Source organism: Chamaea fasciata, unplaced genomic scaffold (genome assembly GCF_029207755.1).
Source record: "Chamaea fasciata isolate MVZ Bird 193981 ecotype frontalis unplaced genomic scaffold, bChaFas1.0.hap1 SCAF_25, whole genome shotgun sequence".
NCBI lineage: Eukaryota > Metazoa > Chordata > Aves > Passeriformes > Sylviidae > Chamaea > Chamaea fasciata.
This window is the reverse complement of record NW_027094110.1, coordinates 6,767,834-6,791,076: the sequence shown is the minus strand read 5'-3', so window position 1 is coordinate 6,791,076 and position 23,243 is coordinate 6,767,834. Positions and strand designations below refer to the sequence as shown.

At 52.5% G+C, this 23,243-nt stretch overlaps 1 protein-coding gene across 1 annotated transcript; it reads right to left on the bottom strand.

The window, feature by feature from the left end:
- Window positions 1-974: 974 nt before the first annotated feature.
- LMOD1 (leiomodin 1) lies at window positions 975-22,197 on the bottom strand. Its single transcript, XM_066203734.1, has 3 exons — window positions 21,765-22,197; window positions 3,006-4,592; window positions 975-1,805 (listed from the first exon to the last, which is right to left on the bottom strand). Exons 1-3 carry the CDS (start codon window positions 22,020-22,022, stop codon window positions 1,779-1,781), a joined length of 1,872 nt encoding a protein of 623 aa, XP_066059831.1. The 5' UTR covers window positions 22,023-22,197; the 3' UTR covers window positions 975-1,778.
- Between the last annotated feature and the right edge of the window lie 1,046 nt (window positions 22,198-23,243).

Genomic DNA, 23,243 nt, shown 5'->3' with positions numbered 1-23,243 from the left:
CGCCTCCCCCCCCCCCCCCCCCGCTCCCGCCGGGAGCTGCACCGTCCCGGTTCGCCCCGGGCTCCCGTGGTTTTAGGTGACACCCGGTGTTCGAGTGACGCCCCTGGTGCTCTGACCCCAGGGCCGGTCGGATGTCCGGTGTGGGATGTCCCAATGGCCCCGCGGTGCCCGGTTGGGGTCCCGCGTTAGCAGGGGCCGCCCCAAGGGGGTGTGCAAGGGGGCAAGGGGCGTGAGGATCCCATGGTACCGATACCGCTCCTCCCGCTGCGGCCGCGGCACTGAGCCGCTACAGAAATGCCCCCCAAAACGGCGTTTCACTGGTAACAGGAGCCGCCTCTCAGCCACGCACTCGGGCTGGGTGTCTCGGGACAGGAGGAGCCTCCCAGGGGACATGCGGCTGCTGCTGCACCCCCACAACGGCCCTAGCTCCGTGGTGCCAGGGGTGAGAGCAGTTCTGGGTGACCCCGAGGGCTTGGGGTGACCCTAGGGCGACCCTGGGGGCTCCAGTGCCCAGTTTTGGGGTCACCCCGGGGTTTTAGGGTGACCCTGAGGCACCCAGTTCTGGATTACCTTGGGATTTGGGGTGACCCTGGGGCAGCACCAGGATGCCCAGTTCTGGGTTTGAGATGACTGTGGAGTGGTCCTGGGGTGCCCAGTTTTGGGTGACTCCAGAGTTTTGGGGTGTCTGCATGGGTTGTCCATGTCCAGCAGCAGCAAGGTGCCCCCTTTGGGGGAGGGGGGGGTTGGGTGTCCCATTTGAGGGGTCCTCGGTGCCCCATTTGGAGGCATTCTGGATGGGTGGATGACCAGGGACACCCAGGCTGGGGTGTCCAGGTGGTCCCAGGGTGCCCAATTCCGGGTGGGCTGTGCGAGAGGGAAGAACTGCCCCTGGCTGAGGTCGCTGAGTCCATTCTCAGACACCCGCTGTGCCCCAGTCTGGGGTCTGGGGGCATGGAGTTGTCCAGAGGCACCAGAAGCGTTGGGTGAGCTTTATTGCTGATGCAGTGGCCACAGTCATACATATCATAATCGAGGTGTCATGACAGGAAGCATGGGGGGGGGGGGGGCGGGGGGGCATCACACGGCCCCCCTTGAGCCAGTGCTTTCCTTACTCTCTCAGAGGCAGATTTAGTTTCCATGCTCTGAGGGTTCTGGGGGTCCCCCCGCAGTGCTGTGAATGCATACAAGATGCCCTGAGCTCCTGGCCTCAGCCTGGCTCCCCATGTCCCACCACTTCCATGCCTCCTCTCTGCCTGGCTACTCCCTTCACTGACCCTCCCATTCCTCCTGACATCAAGCCTGAAGCCCCGACTTTGCAGACACTGCTGTGCCTGAATCCCAAAACTGCCAGCCACCCAGACACCTTGTGGTGATGTGACAGTGGTCCGGGAGTTCCCTGCTCCCCGCCAAGGCTGGGGGTACTCCTGCTCACCCCAGGCTAGACCCTGGATAGAGGGTGCCAAACCCCTTCGTTATGCTCTGACGGGGAATTTCCATAAGGATCAGCTCTGCAGACCACTGCTCTATTCTTGGTATCTCCGGCGGGGCACGGTGCTGGGAGAAGAGCGAGCTTGAAGGCTTCACAACCATCAAAAAATAAATACAATATCCTCCATCATGTCCTGCTGGGCCCGGCCCATCCTCCATGTCCCAGAGAGATCCCTGCTCCTTGGTATCGGTCACTGCAGGTTCCAAAGGGCTTGTCATGGAAACAGTCATGAGAAAAGTCAGAGTCTGGAGGTCTGCCATGGGCTGCAGGGGAAAAATCGTCTCGCTCCCTACTGCAGCAGCTTCGGCAACTCCACCTGCAGGGAAGGATACCCCATTACTGGGAGAGCAAAGGGAGGGGGTGCAGGAATGTCCCTGACATGGTGCAGGGACATCCAGGCAGTGTTAGATGGGATACTGGGGAGAAATTCCTCCCTGTGAAGGTAGTGAAGCCCTGGCACAGGGTGCCCAGAGAAGCTGTGACTGCCCCATTCCTGGAAGTATTCAAGGCCAGGTTGGACAGGCCTTGGAGCAACCTGGGATAGTGGAAGGTGTCCCTGCCCGTGGCAGAAAAGAGATGATCTCTAAGGTCTCTTCCAACCCAAACCATTCAATGACCTCTTTCTCTTGGCCAGGCTGGCTGTCCCCACACTCCAGTCCATGGACAGCCCAGCAGGGACACAAACCACCTGGAGTGTGTGAGAGGTTTCAAGGCTCCGTGCTGAGACCAGCATTAGGCCCTTTTGTTCCAGCATAGTTATTACTGTGTGGGGTACTGTGGGGTACATACACTACAATGTGCTGCCCAAGGCTGTATTTATGGGCCTCCTGTATTAGGAGGACAGTTGCTGCCACAGCTTCCAAGCACCCAGGCCACCCTTGGCTAACATCGTTTAGCTGTTTTGAGAACTAGGCCACACGTCTCCACTGGTCCCCAAGGTGTTGTGTGAGTACCCCCAGAACAACATTCAGTTGCTCATATGTAAAGAGTTCAAAAGGCTTAGTCAAGTCTGGCAGCCCCGGAGCAGGGGCCGACATCAAAGAATGTTTCAGTTGTTTAAATGCAGATGAAGCCTCTTCAGCCACCTTCCACTCCAGGAGCATGGGCTCAGCCTTAGCAAGATATCAAGAGCCCAGGGAGTTATAAGTTATGGATAGCTTCTTCCTTGTGTCCCAGACCCTGGATCCTGGTGGATCTGCCCAACACAGGAACTCTGCCAAGGGATGGATCTGCACCTGTCATGCTCTCTGCCAAGGGATGGACCTGCTATTGGATGTTCTACCAAGAGATGGACCTGCTGACCCCATCTGCTCTGCAGGGATGGTATTAAAGGATGGATCTTCCTTCCCCATGTGCTTGGCAAAGGGATGGATCTGCCCCTGTGCAAGGGTTGGGAGCAAGGATACCCCGCTCCAGAGAAGGACACTGCCAGAGTGACAATGGCAATGACCTCGGCCCCCAGCCCCCAGTCCCCAGCCCCACCCTGTGCATGGGCCCTACCTGGCCCTGCACTTGCCTTCTTGAGCTGTTTGAGGTTGCTGGAGCGAATGGCTGCCAGGAGCTGGTCCCGAGAGTTCTTCTCCTGGACTGGCAGCACCCGGTCTCCCAACTTTCTCTGCGTGGCTGGTGAGAGTGAGTTCTTCAGGTTCTCATTGATCATCAGTGGTGGGGCGAGTGGAGGAGGAGGTGGGGGTGCCATGGTGGGTGTTCCTCCTTTCTTGGGAGAACTTTTGGGGGAAGCCTTGGGGGATGGCTGTGGGGATGCCTTGGGGGACCCCTTTGGCAGTGCTCCCGGCTTGGGCACCTCCAGGAGGTCTTTCTTCTCCCCCCGTTCCTGTGCCAGTTTCTGCTCCTGGAGGCGTTTCTGCCTCTGCCTGTCCATGTTTCGGCTCAGCAGGTTGGTGACGGTCATGCGTGGCCCAGCCAGCTCGAAGTGGTAGCCCAGCTTCAGGAGCGTGGTGTTCTCCTTCAGGAGCTTGGCAATCTCCATCTCTGTCTTTCCCCCACAGATGTGCCGCTGGTTGTGGAAACGTAGCTCTGTCAGCGTGTTGTTCTGCAACAGCGCCCGGAAAATGGCCAGGATACCCTTGCCGGTGATGTGGTTGGAGTCCAAGTTGATGCTTGTCAGCACCTTGTTGGACTTGAGCATTATGGCAATGGCGAAGGCCACATGGTCATCAGCGCGGGTGTTAGCCAGGGCAAACACCTTGACCACAGTGTTGAACTCCAGGGCCTCCGTGAAGCGCACCAGGGTCTCGTTGTTGATACAGTCGGAGTTGTTCACGTTGACCTCAGTCACCTCAGCATCGTTGTTCTTCACCTTCTCGATGAGCTCGTCAAAGATGCTGGAGGCTTCATCATCCTTGGCTTGATCGGCAGAGCTGCTGGAGGAAGGCTTGGAAGGGCTGCTCCCGGCTCCTGCCTTGGCCTCCTGTTTCTCCTCCACCTTTTCTGCCTTTTCTGCTTCTGCCTGGGATTTATCCTCCTCATCTGCCTTGGATATTTTCACAGCTGAAGCCTTTTCCTCTTCTTTTTTATCATTTTCTTTCTTACCTTCCCCTCTTATGTCTTTTTCTGTCTGTTTCTTTGATTCTGAACTCTTCTCCTCCTTTTTGTCCTTCTCTGTGTCCTTTGATGCTGAATCCTTTTCTTGCTTTTTTTCCTTCTCTGTGTCCTCCTTTGCTACTGAGACTTTCTCTTCTTCCTTTTTATCCTTCCCTGCACCCTTCTTTTTAAAATATGAGCCGTTCTCTTCCTCCTTTTTACCCTTCCCTGCATCCTTCTTCAATTCTGAGCTCTTCTCTTCCTCCTTTTTATCCTTCCCTGTGTCCTCCCTCAACACTGAACCCTTCTCTTCCTCCATCTTGTCCTTCCCCATCAGCTTTTTCTCCATGGCCTTGACTTTAGAGTTCATAGCTTTGTTCTCTTTGGTCTTGGTCTCAGTCTCAGCTTTACCTTTCAGGTCTGTTTTCTGAACACTTTCTTCCTTTTTAGAGTCTTTCCCCACTTTAGTATCTCGTTTTTGGGCCAAGTCTTTGGAAGGAGATTCCTTTCCTTTTTCTTCTTGATTTTTGTCTCCCTTATTCTTGCTCAACCTGCTTTCCTAGGGAGAGAAAAACACCTGGGAATTACAGAAACAGGTGCCCCTGACCTACAGACTTGTCACCCCAGTCTCACTGTCGCTGACCTCTGTCACATGGGATATCCTGCAGCCTGTGGCTAGCCTTTGGAAGAGGAATGTTTGGCCCAGCTGAGGTCCTAGATCCAAGGAAGGGTTCAGCATCTGAGTGCCTTGAATATAGGCAGACCCTGCAGGACCCAGGTGTGATGAGGTCCTGCTGCAGCTCTCCAAGGCAGCTCTGCTCTCCTTCTGCCTCCAACCCCCTCCCAAAGGGCTCTGGAGGTCTGCAGGATACCATCCCTAAGAGGCCATAAACTAGCAAGCTGTAGGAGGCACCTTCTCTCATACCCCCTTTAAGTTATCATTTTTTAATCATTTGTCTAACTAGGGATGGAGGTAGTGCCCATCTCCCTGTGAGCCCCAGGTGCTTTCCCATCTTTCCTAAATGGTTTCCAGCTGGATGCCTGATGGCTTTTCAGTCTGTAGCCCAACCCTCTCCACACTGCCCTGGATTTGTGTGCAAGCAGGGGATTGCCCACAGCAGTGTCTCCTGTGACACTGCTGACCCAGCAGTCACTCCAACCCTGTGTTCTGCAAAACCATTCTCCTTTCAACAGCAGTTTCCACTTTTGAGCAGAAAACCGAGGAAATGGGAGCATGGTATTTATTGCTTTCTAATGCATGAGGTTCTCCCAGCACATCTGCTCCCAGTGTCCAATAACATCGTAAGAGGGAAGGGCTTAATTTGGAGAGCCTGGGGGAAGGTCAGAAGAAAGTTTTCATCATTTTTACAAGCACCTGACCCTTGCCCTTGGTACAGCCTGTTCTGGGCATTGCTGCTTGCCACAGCCAGCTCCAGCAGCTTGGGGACACAGCCAATGTCTTGTTGCAGCCTTCAACCAATGCTGAGGGGCTGGGAGGGGTCTCTATCAGCATTGGTACAACCTTTGGAATGGTTCCCACCCTTCTCTCTAAACTGCCAGAGGGCAGAGTTAGGTGGGATATTGAGAAGAAATTCCTCCCTGTAAGGGTGGTGAGGCCCTGGCACAGGATGCCCAGAAAAGCTGTGGCTGCCCTGTCCCTGGAAGTGTTCAAGGCCAGGTTAGACAGGGCTTGGAGCAACCTGGGGTAGTGGAAGGTGTCCCTGCCCATGACAGGAGGTAGAATGGGATGAGCTTCAAGGTTCCTTCCGACCCAAACTAGTCTGGGACTCCATGACATGAAACACATCCTTTCCCAAGGGAGAGAAGCCAATGCTTCAGGTGGTTGAAGGAAAATGAACCTGACACTGGGACCAACTTTTCTGCACAGTGGAGGATCGTACCATAGATTTCACATCAAGGTTTGGCAATTTAAATGCCCTTCTCCCTCCTCCATGGCTAGGGAACACACAGGTCCTCCCCATTGGCCTGGCCCATCATCTTTCCTGGGGAGATTTTAGGACTCCAGGGAAGGGAGGAAGGAACATGCCTCTGGGAGATGCAGCTGTGATGCCTTTACAATCTCCCTGGACCCTCTCACGATTAGGACAGCACTGCGGCTTCTTCCAGTGCCTGGAACCCCCAAATCTGAATCCTGACACCCCAGTCTGCAGCCAGGCTGGCCTCCTCCTCTTCATCCCAGGGCTCCACGGTGTCCATGCTGGGGCAGTATGAGGCTGAGCTTTCCCTATGCACAGGACTGGCAACCCTCAGGGACAGACTTTTGTGGAAAGAACCGGCTGTGCATGGGCAGCCCTGGGGACTGTTTGTACCTGGTGTATAAACAGATGCCACTGGGGATGAGAGAGCTGTTTATTTAGTTAAGAGATTTCTTGGCTCCCTGGTGCAAGGTTAAAGAGGAACAGGAAGGCTCATGCCAGACCCCTACAGAGCCTGGTGTGGTGTCCACACAGTCCCCACTGCTGCCACCCCAGGGACCAGGGATGGGACTCCTAGAGGTGTCCTGGGTGATGCAGGGGGCAGGTGATGCCACCTCCTCTGGCACTGAACCAGGGGTCCTTCTCACCAAGCTGTGGTCTGTCCCTAGCACCAGGATGGTGCACTAATGCTCAGTGACATTCTGAAGCACCTCGGTGGTAGAAGAGCCCTGGCAGGAGGACTGTGGGATGAGGACACTGGTGTTCCCCTGCCAGTACCCAATATGGCCTCTCCAAGGTGTTTGGTAGTGCCCAGGTTGCAGGTTCCTATGAGGAGGGACATTTATCCTCCTAAGGGCTCTGTGACCCTTTGGTGACCACAGGCCGAGCACCCCTTGAGTCAGAGCCAGCAGCCTCATCTCCACACCAACTGCTCCAAAATCTTTCTCTTTCCCAGCCCAACCTCACCCAGCCTAACACTGGGGAGCTCTGAGCCTCCCCTGAGCACCCTGGGCACATGCAAGACCGAGAAGAGCAAAGGCTTTGGCTAGGGATGAGCAGATCTTGGAGAAAGGGAGAATAACCCTGGTGAGAATGACCAGCAACCTCTCCCATGCTTGGAGAAGGTGATGGTTTACTCCAAACAAATGAAACTAGAGGAAAATGAAATCCATGGTAAATCCCTGCTTGGGAAAGCTGCTGCAGCACATGCTGGAAATGTCCTATTATCTGGTTAAAGCTTCCATCCATGGATGTGTGTCCATGTGCTGTGATGTGGGGCAGGTCTAGGGGAGGACAGACCTGGAGCCAGAGAATGGGAGGTGGGAAAAGAGGTGGGGGAAAAGGAATCCGGAGAAAGGGAGCTGGGAGAAGTCAGGGAAAGGAAATTGGGGTAAAAGGAGCCTGCTGTGGCCCCAGGCATAGGAACAAGGGAACTCAACAGATATGCAGTGACCATCACAGGTGTTTCTGCCACTGTGGGTAGCGCTTGTGGGATCATTTGCATCCAGCAAATTTGGGATGTATCAGAAGGATCCCATCTAAGACCTGCAGGTTACTGGAAGAAGTGCTGGATGGTTGCAGGGGGTGAGAGGGGTTCGAGCTGCTTCATCTCCTGCAGAGTTGCCTTGGGAGAGCCCTTGGCAAGTGCCCAGCTCCAGTGGCAGCAGAGGGGGAGGAATCAGGAGGAAAAATGTTCAGGCAAGAAACCAGATCTGTGTTTCTAAAACCAAGGGTCACTGTGGCCCATCTCCATCCCTGGCTGGAGCCTGGGGACATCTCCAAAGCAGGTTTGCTCCAGGCCCTGCCTGAGGCCACATGTATACCCAGGAGGGAACACGTCCTTGTCCCCTCCTGCCTTTCCACCATCCCTGGACTCTTGGTGTGTCCCACTAGCCTAGCCCATGCTGCAGGTGCCAGCCTCAGGTGTCACCAGCCCACCACTGGTGATAATGTCAAAGTCCTTACCTCCAGGCTGGAAGTGCAGCTGGAAGTGGAGGTTGGTGGCAGAGCCTGGGTGGTAGGGGACGAGGAGAGAGAAAAGCACTGTTCCCCTGCTCTGGAACCCCTGCCTGTCCCTGTGGCCACCAGCACAGCTTCTCCTGCAGCCCAGGGCCAGCTGTCCCCTCTTCATGGCCATCCCGAGTTCTGCCTGCTCACTCCTCTCTGCACACTGGCATATTTACCTTGGGTACCTCGAAACCAGTGCTGCTACACCCTTTCTGTGTCATTTCCTCTGTCACAAGCACATTTATTGGGGGAATATTTTTACATAGCATGTCAAACCTTTAAAAATAAGCCTAATGAAAACAGCCTGGTAGTTGGTTGATTAATCACCAGTGTTTTGATGAACTGAAATGCCTTCCCGTTTCCTCTAAATAGACTAAAATGAGCATTGACATGGCTTGTTAGCATTTGTAACCCTCAAACCCACTCAGATGTTGCCTTAAAAGGCAAAGGAGACTGGGAACTTCTTGCCTGGAATCCAAGCACTCACTCCAGCACTGAGCAAGGAATGGGGTTGGGGACAGAGCTGGGGATGGGGAGAGTGAATCTGGGGGCGGAATGAGGATCTCACTTCCTGCCCCGGAAGCCCCACAGCTCATTTTGGGGTAGAAAATAGCTGGTTTAATGGTAGTTATTGATCTGGCTGTTTATTCAGCAAGCAAAATATGGGCACAGTCATCCTGCTGTGCCCAGAGCAGATTTGCAAGGGAAAGGGGAGGGGAGGGGAGGGGAGGGGAGGGGAGGGGAGGGGAGGGGAGGGGAGGGGAGGGGAGGGGAGGGGAGGGGAGGGGAGGGGAGGGGAGGGGAGGGGAGGGGAGGGGAGGGGAGGGGAGGGGAGGGGAGGGGAGGGGAGGGGAGGAGAGGAGAGGAGAGGAGAGGAGAGGAGAGGAGAGGAGAGGAGAGGAGAGGAGAGGAGAGGAGAGGAGAGGAGAGGAGAGGAGAGGAGAGGAGAGGAGAGGAGAGGAGAGGAGAGGAGAGGAGAGGAGAGGAGAGGAGAGGAGAGGAGAGGAGAGGAGAGGAGAGGAGAGGAGAGGAGAGGAGAGGAGAGGAGAGGAGAGGAGAGGAGAGGAGAGGAGAGGAGAGGAGAGGAGAGGAGAGGAGAGGAGAGGAGAGGAGAGGAGAGGAGAGGAGAAGAGAGGAGAAGAGAGGAGAAGAGAGGAGAAGAGAGGAGAAGAGAGGAGAAGAGAGGAGAAGAGAGGAGAAGAGAGGAGAAGAGAGGAGAAGAGAGGAGAAGAGAGGAGAAGAGAGGAGAAGAGAGGAGAAGAGAGGAGAAGAGAGGAGAGGTTACCCAGGGATTCACAAATCCTGTACCCAAGGTGAGGGAAAGGGCACTTGGTGGCCCAGAAACTGCTGTTACATCAGTCCCTGGCAGAGGGGACACATGGAAATATGTTTGCAGAAGTTTAGTGTTTGGAAGGGGGCATCTTTCTCCAGCCTGCAGTTATTTTCAGAGGTATGTCCTGAGAAGAGTCTCTCATAGTCCCTCCACAGCAGCCAAAGAACAAGAGGTGAGGATAGAATCTTAGGAGCATGAGCACCTCCGTGCTGGTTCCATGGAGGAGTACCCCATAGGGGTTCAAGGAGGGCTTGGCTGAAAGGGGGAAGCCAGAAGGTCCCCACGATCAGAAGGACATGGAGCTTCTGGAGTGAGTCCAGAGGAGGCCATAGACATGCTCTGAGGGCTGAAGCCCCTCTGATCGGGAGACAGACTGGAAGAGCTGGGGGTGTCCAGTCTGGAGAAGAGAAGGCTCTGAGGAGACCTTAGAGCCTCTTCCAGTGCCTAAAGGGGCTCCAAGAAAGCTGGAGAGAGACTTTGGACAAGGGCCTGGAGAAAGGGACAATGGGCAATGGTTTCCCCCTGACAAAGAGCAGGGTTAGATGGGATATTGGGAAGGAATTCCTCCCTGTGAGGATGGTGAGGCCCTGGAACAGGTGACCCAGAGAAGCTGTGACTGTCCCATCCATGGAAGTGTCAGTTTGGACAGGGCTTGGAGCAACCTGGGAGAGTGCAAAATGTCTGTGTCCAAGGTAGGGCTGGAATGGGATGATCTTTAAGGTCCCTTCCCACCGAAACCATTCCATGATTCCAGAGTCCAGGAGACTCCTCTGTGTGGGTGACTGCTGGGGGCATGAGTCATGCTAGTCCCCATGAGAAAAGGGGCATGTCAGCAAAAGATCTCAGGCCAAACCTGCACTTGCATGTCCTGTGAAAGTGGCTCCAGGAACAGTGAACTCAACTCAACCAGCAGCCATGACACTGGCTCAGTCTCTAATGTCAGCTGCAGCTGTAGGGGCCTATGGAAGTTGAGTGTGAGACATCATCCCGTGATGACATGAGAACTTCAGGAGCACCCGGGGAAGGCTGAGCCAGGATTGGGTCCATCGCAATCACCCGTAATGCTGGGAAATCCAGGGTCAGCTCCAGGGTGGCTGATGGTAGTTTCTGCACATGCACTGGAGCCCACCACGACACTTCTCTGGGGACCCACTGCCTCCCTCCTTTTCAGCAGCTCTCCTGGCAGGGCCATGCTGGCTGTCTGGCATGTGGATTTGGCCAGCAACTAAGATTGTTCCCCTAGAACCATGTTCCTGCAAAGCAACTGCAACCCCTCCAGAACTGAAGACTTGGGAATAACGCCCAGGTCAGGCGGTTGTTCCTCTCTCCCAGCTTGTGCTGGGATAATAAATTCCTCCTGCAGCCTATGGGACATTTTCCAGTTCATCTCTTAGGATGGCATGGCTTAGACAACACCAGCACAGCTCCATTGGTTCCACACAGATCCTGAATGGCTTTTGGAGGTGGAAAAATGGGGAAGTGGAGAAACCCAGGGATGAGGGGAGACCTCTGAGACACAGACAATTCACCAAAATCTCTTTGTCAGCTGCGAGGGTCCCAGACCAGACTGGTGAGGGAAGAAAACTGGGTTGAGTTACTTGAAGGAACAGGTTTAGGGATAATTATGAACCCATGACTAACAAGCCAATCTGCTTTCACTGCCTAGAGGGTTTCAGTCTGTCCTACACAAGCTGCCAAGCCCTATAAAGTCTCCAGATCCACCACAAGACTCTGGAATTCAATCCACAGTTCTAACTTTGGGCATCACCCTCTGGAGACACCTGCCTACCTGCCAGACTGTTACAACCCCCATGTTCCCTCTGTCCCACCCACCTATCCCAAATCCCAGCCAGAGCCCATGAGGGAGTCACCAGCATCCCTCCACGCCTCAGTGTGACCCTGGGGCTGAGGATGCTGTGCACGAGCCCTGTGGGAGCTCCCCGGGGACGGGGATGGCCTCTGAGAGTGTCCTACTTCACGGAGAGGCCGTTGAGGTGGCTCGTGGCAAAGGCAGGGAGGTTGCATGATGTTGTTTGATGTTCCTGGTATTTGGGTACCTGCTCCTGGAGAAGGTTGCTAGAGTCAAGCCAAAACACAACAAGCTGCCCAAGCTTTTTTTCTTCCATTTCTCAGCCAGTTTTGAGTAACCTATGGACAACTCAGAGCCAAGGACATTCCTGGAAAGAATGCTGTGTCCTTGGCTGAGGTCTGGGAGCTGCTGAACCTGGATTGCCAGAGACCTTTAGCACACAGAGCACACCTGCTCTGTGTGCTAAAGCCCAGAGAGGTGTAAGCAACTCCTTGCCCTGTCCTGCCTCACATATTATCCTGTCATTTCAATAAGGAACTCAGCTTTTCCCCTTCCCTTCTGCCCAGACCTCTCTGACACCAAATATCACTGTGTCTTTGCATGTCACAGACCAATGTTTTTAAAAAGTCCGCTTTCTGAGATGCAGAGCTGTTCTCCAGAGACTGGGCAGTTTCTAGCCCTGATTTTACCTCTTTTTTTTTTTTTTTTTTTTTTTTTTCCTGAATGTAGGCTGATGAATGTTTTAACTTGGTTTCCTTTAACGGAGGAGCTCCAGCCCCTCCATGGAGACATACAGCCATTTTCCAGAAAGCTGTAAAGCCACTGAATACTCTGCAAATGGAAACTTTTTCTCCTCTAACAAAATCAGGTTTTAGAAGTTCAGGTTTTTCTCTTCTATTTCCTATATTCCCAGCCGTTCTCCTGGCACTGCCATGGCTGAACTGGATATTCCCAAGATGAGACCTTTTCCCTGGCTGTCTCCTCTTCATCAGGGATTAAAAAGTGCAGGGAATGCCAGTGATTAACACTACCAGCACCTCTGTGCACTTTGGGGGAAGCTCACAAAAAGCATTCACTGGGTTTTTAGGAACAGGAGAATTGCAATTCAGCCCTAGCGAGTCTTAGTCCTCTCCATCCTCTGTGTGTCATAAGGGCTCGATGCTCAAGGAGCAGGACACTGCTCCCAGCCTCCTGGAAACACATGGACACCCCTCCAGGCCCCGTGCTGGTGCAGGTATCCAATGGATCCCATTCAGCAGCCCATGGGACCATCACAGATACCCCTTGGCAGTGGGCACCTGGTGCTGGAAGATGATTCCAGGTCCTTGAAGCAGGTGAGATGAGCCAAGCTCCAGGTGCCTACCTGGAAAATCAAACCAGGTTTGCTGGTCATTGGTTTGCTGGTCATTCTCTAAAACAGTCTGTGGGAAACGGGAGCACCAGCTCCTCAGGCTCTAGCACCACATGGGAGCTACATCCCAGGACAGAGCACTCAGTGGGCATAGAACCGGGCATGCCAGGGGTCACCATCTCTGGTTCTTGGGAACTGAGGAATTTCCTTTAAGGAAGCAAATAGGAAGTCACTCTCCTTGACAGAGGCTGCCAGAGCAGGTGCTCATTCCAGTGCCAGGCATGTCCAACATATGCCATGGTGCCTCCCATCAGGAGGAGGGACCCCTTGGAGCCCTCAGCAGCATGCAGCATAAATCTTGACCCAAATACTATGTGTAAGCCCTGGGCTGCTCAACACATGGTCAACGGGCTGCACAGGACATCTCTAAGACCTGGGCTGGTGCCTCTCCAGTTGTGTTTCAGGAAATCACAGAATAATGGATTCACTATGGTTGGAAAAGCCCTCTAAGATCATCAAGTCCAACCATTCCCCCAGCATTGACCACTAACCCATGTCCACAAGAGCTACATCCACACAGCTCTTAAATCTCTCCAGGGATGATGAGTCCACCTCTGCCCTGGACAAGCCTATGCCAGTGCTTTACAATCCTTTCCATGCAGGCAATTTTCCCCAATATCCAACCTGAACTTCCCCTGGCATAGTTTGAGGCCGTTTCCTCTTGTCCCGTCCATTGCTCCATGTGAGCAGAGCCTGATCCTTACCTGGCTGCCTCCTCTTGTCAGAGAGTTGTGGAGAGCCAAAAGGTCCCCCCTGGGTCTCCTTTTCTCCAGGCTGAGTCCCCCCAGCTCCTTCAGCCACTCCTGGCGCTCCAGACGCTTCCTCAGCTCTGTTCCCTTCTCCAGATATGCTCCAGCCCCTCAGTGACTTTCTTGTCAGGATTGAAGGTATGACACCAGCAGTGCCAGCACAGGGGATGGGCACTGCCCTGGTCCTACTCCCACACCATGGCTGGGATGGGCTCTGGTTTTCACAGCTCCAATTCCTTTCTGTTTTCATCCCTGTTTGACCCACATTCTGGGGAGAAGAACGAACATAGCAGGATTCTTGACCCTCCACAGTCTGTCTGTCTCCCGCCATCCTGCCAGCCACACCTTGACTTCAAAACATGCACCCTGACACTGAGATCCTCTTGCTCCATCCTGCCATGATTCCCACACAGCAGAGGGTGGGATGGAGCAATGTGGCCAGTTAATCCCAGTGTCCTGCTGGGAGCTGAGTCACTGAGATGGTTTTAGCATGCTAGTGATGTCACAGTGCTGCGAAAGAGAGGGACGCATAACGGACCTAGCTCTTCTCCTCCTCCATGTCTATTTATCAGCTCAACATAAACACGTATTGAACCTCCTGGGCAACTTAGCCCATATAAGCTAAACACTCCAAACACTTGCATGGATTTGTTTGCATCCAAGTTGTGCTTTATGTAAACATAGAACTCAGATTTTTACTCTTTTTTCCCCCCAGCTGACTAGAAATCCACGTTTCTTTTTTCCCTGCTTGTGCTCTTAGAGGGACCATAGATCTCCTAGACTTGTGTGCCTTTGATGTGAGCTCTGTGTCACTGGGAACGCTTTGTGCTGCGACTTGCCCTGGCACAAAAGGAAAAGCAAGGAAAGCAAAACTTCTGCCCCCAAAGGCATCACAAAAACACCAATCCAGCTGTGAAAGTCTTTTTCACACCACGTTCATGGGAATGCAGCTCAAAGATGCCTGTATGCTCACTTCACATTTTTCAGCTGTTCTCCACACTGCAGATCCTTCTGGGAGCTGCCATAGGATTGTTCTTGCTTCTCTGTTCACCTTGGAGGGTCATTTTATCATCTGCTGCAGGTAACAGCTCCTGCTTCTGCTGCTCATCCCTCTTGTGACAGAGTTGTGATGTTTTCAGAAGCTCAGAATGAAACACCAGAGCACAGTCAACAGTTTTCATTTCTGAGCAGCAAAAGGGATCTCCTGGACTTCACAGAATTACAGAATCAATTTGGTTGAAGAAGACCTCTGAGATCATCTAGTCTGACCTATGACTCTCTGGGCTCTGTGCCAGGGCCTCACCACCTTCACAGGGAAGAATGTCTTCCCTCACCTTCTAACCCAGCCCAGAGCACTGAGTGCCACATCCAGGCATTCCTTGGACACCTCCAGGAAAGGGGACTCCACCACTGCCCTGGGCAGTCCTGTCCAATATATGACCACCCTTTCCATGGAGAAATTCCTTGTGATGTCCAACCTGAACCTACCCTGGTGCAGCTTGAGGCCATTTCCTCTTGTCCTGTCCCTTGCTCTCTGGGAGCAGAGCCTGACCCCCACCTGGTTGCTTCCTCCTGTCAGGGAGTTGGAGAGTGACTTGTGCAGCTGGAGGGACAATCTGTGGCCTCCTTTAAGGACCAAATAGGAACGGCTCAATACTTTTGGGTTTTTTCCAAATGTGTGACTAGTTTGGATATCCTTGGCTATCATCCATGGAGGAACGCAAAGCCCAAGAAGCTGCCAGCTCTATTCCCCTCGGTGTGCTGGTAGAAGCACCCACAGCTTTGCCCACTGCCTATTCCATGGGCCAGAAGCCACTGGAGAAGCCTCTGGATGGATGTTCCAGTGTCACCCACCCCTTTCACCTCTTTTGGAGGCCAGAAGCTGTTCAGAACAATATATTCTGGTCCATTCTCTCCTGTGAGAGTGATGAAGCCCTGGCACAGGTTGCCCAGAGAAGCTGTGACTGCCCCATGCCTGGAAGTGTCCAAGGCCAGGTTGGATGGGGCTTGGAGCATCCTGGGATAGTGGAAGGTGTCCCTGCCCATGGCAGGGCTGGGTGCAATGGGATTGGCTTCCATGTCCCTTCCCACCCAAACCAGTCTGGGATTCTTTGGACTTGATGATCCTAGTGGTCTTTTCCAATCATAAAGATTCTCTGATGAGGGAGAAGTGACCAGGTCAGGACATGGTTAAAAGAAAGGCAAGAGATGGGAATTAGTGAAGACTCTTGGAAAGGAGGAGGAACGGTCTTGGCAGTCAGAGAACCAGCTGATAAACAGAAGAGCAGAGTTTCAGTACACGTGTTAGGGACAAACTAGGAAGATGCTCAAGGAATTATATAACCCCTGCTATACCCTTGTTTGCAAATTCCCTTGAGTCTGAACCAGCGAGTTAAATAAAGAGCTTGTTTTTCCTCCAGATATTTTAATGAAAAGATGACAAGCTTCAAGCATTAATAAGAAATTTAAATCCTGGCTTGTTTGCCCGTAATATTGAAGAAGGGCTCACTGCTGAGGATCTCCACTTTCCTTGGAGGGAAATCAAGTGACTGGATTAAAAATCACCCAGCAGCAACTTTCAAGCCTGAAAGAGTTAGAAAAGAAGGCAGGACTTTTTACAAGACCTTCCCAAGGTCCAAGGTCTTGTGAAAAGAAATCCTTCTCCATGGCAATAGAACCTGCTGTCCTCTGGCACCGGCATCCTTCAGATACGCAGAATTTGGATTAAATAAACCCTCTGAGCTCACTGTTTTTCCCTCTGCATCCAAACCAGGCCATGAGGAGCCTGTCCAGCCTCCATGAGGAGAGCTTGGGGACATGGAAATATTCCCAGGAGCCTGCGGGGATAAGGATGCATGGACCTGGAACAGAAGGAGACCTTGCCTGCAAAGGAGTGCGCTTAGGGAGTGGGATATCCAAGAGGAAGCAAAAAGGTGCTGGAAGATACCAACTCAGCTTCTCCTGTGGGAAGGGGGTTCAGCCTTCAAGTGACAAAAATACAGGGACCATCTGCACTGTGCACATCTGGGTCTGGCTATGCAAAACTGCCCTGGCATCCAGCATCCTCTGTTCAGAGTCTTCTCCAGGAAGCTGGTCCCTGGGCTTCATGGAGACACCCATGACATGAGTATCTTCATTAAAAAATTGGGTTCACAGCCCTGGAATGACTCCCCTCCTGCTCCCTCATGCAACTTCCCTGCACTTCCTAGCCATCCATGCTTGAAGCTGCATGAAATCAAATCAAAACACACCCTGCTGGGAGGCAGGACTGGGAACTCTGATGGGATCAGGACACCCAGGTGTACTCCCCATACAGGTGAGCTTCAAAGAGTGTTTGGATAACTCTCAGAGGCACATGGTGGGTGGGATTTTGGGATCATCTCTGAGCTGGACTCAGAGATCCCTGTGAGTCCCTTCTAACTCAGGATATTCCATGGTTCTGTGAGCTGAGGGAAGGAGGCTCTATCCATTCCCAGGGAAGATGGTGATGCTAGAGAAGGGAATGCGCAAGGAGGGGCTGTCTCTGCCGTCAGGTGCTTGGTGTTTTGGGAGCCACCAGGGCACTGTGGTGAGGCCAGGTGAGAATCCAAGGAAAGCCAAGAACAGCTGCAGGTGGATTTTGTAGAATGCTTTGGAAAGTAAAACTTCCTGTTGTGGACTTGGCAACTGCTCAGGAGGACACGTCCACCAAAGCACCAGTCCATGGCATATGTGGTTCATACGGAGATCCTTCCCATGGGATAGTTCTTCTCATCTAGGTCCCATCTGGCAGATGTTCCCTGAGAGTGTTTAGGGCTGACCAACTGCCAGTGGAAAAGATCATGGAATTATAAAATGGTTATACTTCAAAGGGACCTTAAAGATCATTCCTTTAAAGACCATTATAGAAGAGACCCCACGATGGATGGGGTGCTCTCAGGGAGGGTATAACTCTGTTCTCTGCACAGACATGTGGTTTTTATAGATGTCACCAGCAACAGAGGAACCAGACCAGCTCCCACAGACTCCATCTCCTCACACAGCTCAGCTCTCAAAAAACCCATCCCGCAGGGACAGCTGCACAGAACCCCTGTGCCCTGCCACATGCAGCCTTTCCTCTTCTGGACAGAAACACCAGGCATGATACAGTGATTTCAAGTGACAGCAAGTCAGTTGTGCCCTATGTAACTCATGGAATCCTAGACTGGTTTGGCTGGGAAGGGACATTAAAGATCAGCCTGTTCCTCTCCCTGTCATGGGCAAGGACACCTTCAACTATCCCAGGTTGCTCCAAGTACTGTCCAGCCTGGCCTGGAACACTTCAAAGGATGGGGCAGCCACAGCTTCTCTGGGCTCTGTGCCAGGGCCTGCCCCTCTTCACAGAGAAGAATGTCTTCCCAATATCTCATCTAACCCTGCCCTCTAGCAGTGTAATATCACAGCATCAACTTCACAGCATATTTCTAACCAGAATTTCTCTCATTATGTCTTTGCCTGTGACCGTAATGAGCCATGAGCTAACAGAAATCATCTCTGTGTTTATCTACTTATGAATATTCATTTAGTTCCAGCTTCTGAGACAAATGGACCTTGTTGAGTAACATCCAGAGAGGGGCACTGGCCCAAGCTCCACACTTGAGTTGGGTTATACTTCCACTCATTAGCAAGAAAAAATTAAGATGAATTTATTACTGCATCACCAAGATGGGAATTTGGCTGCCCAGTGTGGAAAGGTTGGGGCAAAGCTCATGTCTATTTTGGGCTGTTTATAATCTGCTTCCTAGTTACCCAAGTTTGCCCTTTTCATCACTAAGAATATGTGTTGTTATGTAGTTAACAATATTTCTAAATATACCCACTTCTCCCAATATTTAGGTGGAAATGGAGGTGCCTGGAGCCAGTCCAAGAACAAGGCAATGATTGCAAGAAGAGTGAGATGGGCAGAAACAAAACCTTTCCCTCCAAAATACCTTATTTTGCACTTTGCAGGAATTCCTTCACATCCCAGATAACACACAATGTCCCACAATAGAGATTCCCATCAGGAGGCATGGAAGAACAGCAGGGAGGACATAAGAAGGACATGGAACTTCTGAAGCAAGTCCAGAGGAGGCCACAGAGATGGTTTGAGGGGTGGAACTCCCCTGATCTGGAGACAGACTGGGAGAGCTGGGGGTGTCCAGCCTGGAGAAGAGAAGGCTCTGAGGAGACCTTAGAGCCTCTTCCAGTGCCTAAAGGGGCTCCAAGAGAGCTGGAGAGAGACTTGGGACAAGGGCCTGGAGTGACAGGCAGAACAAGGGGGAATGGCTTCCCACTGCCAGAGGACAAGGTTAGATGGGATAGCGGAAGAAATTTTTCCCTGTGAGGGTGATGAGGCCCTGGCACAGAGTGCCCAGAGAACCTACTGCCTCATACCTGGAAGTATCCAAGGCCAGGTTGGATGGGGCTTGCAGCAACCTGGGATAGTTGAAGGTGCCCCTGCCCATGGCAGAGCTGGAATGGGATGACCGTTAAGGTCCCTTCCCACTGAAACCATTTAATGATTCCATGAACTACGGACAGACAAACTGTAGTTCAAGGACAAGAATCTGCCCTCCTGTCCTTCCCTACTGAAGAGACATCACAGACACAGTGCCTGCTATTCCTAATTTAAGGCATCAAGAGAAACCTTTGCAAGCCAGAAGCAGATGTGTGATTGGGGCAGGGGGTGGGAGAGAGGGGAGAAGCACGGGCACAAGGTCAGGGAAGGAATGGGAGGTAATTCCAGTGGGAATTACCTGTGAACATCTGGAAGATCTTATTCTGTGTCTGTGATGTCTTTTCAGGGGATCTCCTTGGAGCCTTCCCTTCTCCAGGCTGGACACCCCCAGCTCTCCTAGTCTGTCTCTAGATCAGAGGAGTTCCAGCCTTCAGTGCATCTCTGTGACCTCCTCTGGACTTGCTTCAGAATACTGGGAGCTGCTGATGGACAGGGGCTGGGATAGACATGCATTGGGTGATATCTGCACACCCTGGGGGATTGCCAACCCCGTGGGAGTACAGCCACCATGCCTGTGCTGCCTAGCACAACATGAAATCTGCTGACACATGAGAGGGATTTGTCATTGGAGACCTCAGAGCTCTGAGCAGCTGAGGGAGAGCTCGGCACCCACCTTGGGTGCTCTGGATGGCTCCATGTTCTCATTCCATCCTGCAGCAAAACCTAGCCCTGGGACTTCCTTGGACAGAGGGGACCATCAGTTTCCTGCACTGTTTTTTGTGACTGTTCTTGTAGTCTGATCATCCCATCCCATCCCATCCCATCCCATCCCATCCCATCCCATCCCATCCCATCCCATCCCATCCCATCCCATCCCATCCCATCCCATCCCATCCCCGTGCCCCATGGCATAGCACAGCCTTATTCCACCATCAGCATGATTTGATGTGCCAGCACTGCAAGCTGCCATTTTCTAGGTGCTAATCCCAGATCCTAACAATGGCAGGGAGGAAGGGGTGTAGGATATACTTCTTTTCTTGGCCTCCAGGGACTGAAATAGAAGAAAAAAGTCAGTTCTGCCCTATCCAGTTACTGCAATGCAATTGAACTGGGCCACTTTCACTGACAAACTTGACCTGTTGCCAATTTGCTTTGTCTTCCATGGCCTGAAGCTCTGAAACTCAGAGAGCAGCAGCAGGTTTTCCAGAACCCCCATGCTGTGCTCCCCTCCAGCCAGACCCCTACACTCTCTCACAGGTGTCTCTCCTCCCTGGGCCATCCCTTTCCACATCCCAAGTCCTCTTCCACTGCACACACACTCTTCAGGCATTTCCAAACAACATTATGTTTAACCAGGCAATTTCCCTGGTCTCCTTTTAACAAAACTCACAAATTTCTCCCTTCTCCTGGTCATAGACACCTCCTTATGCCAGTTCCCAGTCAACTCCTCATGTTCCAACAGTTAATAGAACACAACACAAGTGATGAAACAGCAACACAAGTGATGTCAAACCCATCTCTTGGGATCAGCTGCAGAACAGTGGTCCCACTGCATGACTGGTCCCACATAAAAGCATTTCCCTCTCCAGGCAGGTTTGTCCTGCAGCACCTGCACTTCTCCATTACAGAGAAATTTTCTGCTCGTGAGGAAACCAAGGCAGAGCCTTTGTGGTGAGGGGCAACGGCACTCACTGTCCCCCAGCCCATGCCAAGCACCACATATAGAAGGTGAAACCTGTTCTTTATCCTCAGAGCCAGAGGGAGCTCACAGGCTGCCCAGGACAGGGGTGGGGAGGAACAATTTAACCCTTTGTTCAGCTCTCCAAAATCAACCTTCAGTTATTTCTCCTATAGGTGCAATTTCCATTCCCGCTCCTCCCAATATTTAGAAGGGAAAAAGGGTGCCTAGGCCACAGCCAGGAGAGGACCCTCCTATTTAAACTCCATAAATATCCAGAAAAAGAAATTTCCAAGTGCTCTGGGGTAGTTGCAGATTGATTACCCAGCTGGACGACCCAGGGTACAGCTGGGTGACCTGGAATAGATCTGGAATCAGAGCCAGAGCAGAGGGGTAACCACATAATACTTGGCTTTGCTTGTGCTGCCAACACTCCCCAGCCCTGCCCAGACACAGCAGATGGAAATCCTGCCTGTGACACGAAACCAGCCCATGACCACATGGATCAACTGCTGAAGAATCACTGTCTTTCACTTTCTGGCTCAGTCTGCCGTGAAAAACTAGGGAAGCCAGATACTTCCCAGGCTTCCATGTACAAAGCACATACCAAGTATTCTAAGTGCTGAAGTTAATAAATGCTACAGAAAAGTAGGACTGACTCCCACTAAGGCACAATACAAAAAGAGGAGAAGGACTGACATGAAGCTCTTGAGCTCCAAGCAAACTCTTGAAGGATTTGCCAGCTGCAGAGAGGGAGATAAATATACCCAAATCGAAGTAAAAGAAAGAATTTTACGTGAACAATAAATACAAAAACAAATGCCATAGGGTAAAACCTGCTTCTTGACATGATTTCCACAAAGTAGCAAACATTTTTATTCTACAAGAACCGGAGACTGTTTAATCTTTTGCATAAGAAGAACTGAAAGGATCAAGAGTCCAGAGATCTCCAAAGAAGGAGAAAAAAAAAAAAAACAAAACCAAAAAAAAACCGCAGCCCGTGGGATCGCTGTCACTGCACCGGCCCCTCCAGCAGCCTCCTGGGACTCCCAGCTCCACTCCCAGCCCTGCCCAGCGATGTCAGAGCAGGGGCAGGGAGAAAAACCCTGGCACCAGCATGGGTTTTGGCTTTGCTATCAACACCAGGGACACCCTGTTCCCTCCCGGAGTGTCTGGACCAGTTTCCTGGTCTCCCCGGGACAGCTATCCCTCCTCAGCAAGCGCAAGCCTTTCTCGGGTTTTGTGTTTTCCATCTGGTCCCTCACTCAGCCCGGGGGGGAGGGGTGGAGGGTGTTTGAGATGTGTTCCCACCTTTCTCGCAGCAGCAGGGGGGGGGGATGTGACTTACGTCTATCGAGTGTTCCCGCTGCAGGAGCCTCCTGGTGTCCTTGTCGTGGTGGTTGAGCGCCGTGTCACAGTTTTGTGGGCCAGGTGAGTTTTCTGATTGATTTGTCTGACTGCGTTCCATAGGGATGCTCCCGTCCGCATCCACCACATCCAGCTCCTTTTCCAGCTCCTTCATCTCCTCTGGAGATAAAGTAGACAATAAATTGTCTATATCTGGATCTTCACTAACTTGTCGCCGGTATTTGGCCACTTTGGACATCTTGGCTCGCTGGCGAGACACGGTGGCGGTTGTGTGGTACCCAAAGTAGGAGAAAAAAAAAAGAAGCCGAAGCTCCAAGGCTGCTTCCCGAGCGGCAGCAGGTGCTGAAGTGTTAAATCTCAGCAGCTCTCCAGCCGAGGATACGGTGGTTATCCAGAGGGGACACCCCTCGGTCCAAGAGTTGGCCAATAACAGGATCCAGTAGCGGTTCGGGCGCTGGGAAGCCAATGGAGCTCGGCGGGAGGCGGGGAATGGTGCTATCAGAGGAGCCTGAAACCCGAGGACATTCCAGGGAACCATGCAGAGCTACATGACCAAATTTAGTCCGAAGCATTTCGCCTTTTAAAGGCAATGGGCCAACCCAGTGAGAAAACAGGGAAAAATGCACCAGCCGGCAGGCCGGGGATGGGGGGTGGAGGAGGCAGCTCCAGCCTGTGCCATGGGGGCTGGGGGTCTACTAAAGTGGGCAGCGTGGCTACGAAAGGATGGGGGGAGCCTTTGCTGTGACAGTGACAGCTCTTGGCTAAAATCGGCAAGGAAGCACCCACTTCAGAGGAAGTTCTCCTCTCCATCCCGCTGCGGTGTGGGATCGGTGCCGTTAGCCGACGTGCTCAGCCCCTCGGGAAAGAGCTGGAGGTGGTGGTGTTGAGGCAGACTGCTTCCATCGGAGGCATGGAGGCAGCAGGTAGCTCCCAGCTCCCAGCTCTGATGACCTGACACCCCGGGGACTGTCAGAGCTCCTACCGACCCTCAGACCCTGAGGGGCTGTTCCTGCAGCTGCTCTTCCTCACACATTCCCACTTCCCCTCACTAAGCCCCAAAGACATCCCTTCTTCTGCACAGATAGAAATCTGGAGTCTCCCCTTCTCCTGGTCCAGGCAGTGCCCTAAGCCTGGGCTTTGGCTGGCAGCACCAACTTTCCATTTCCCTAATCCATATAGAAGATTTACTGGCACATGGGAGTTCTCCCACAGGGACAAGAAACAGGCTTTTCCCTCCAAGTTTCCATGCAGTTTACCCCATGTCCAGCATTTTGTACCCATTTGTTATCCTGCCAGCTTCATCCTGGCTTTCTTCATCCTTTATCATCCTTCTAATATTTACTGCCTTCTCCCAGGTCTCTCTCTGCTTACCCAAGCAAGGAGCCCTTTGGTGTTTTTTTGACAAAACAAGCTCCCCTAGGATTTTCCTCAGCCTAATCACCTCCTCCACCTGTCTTCC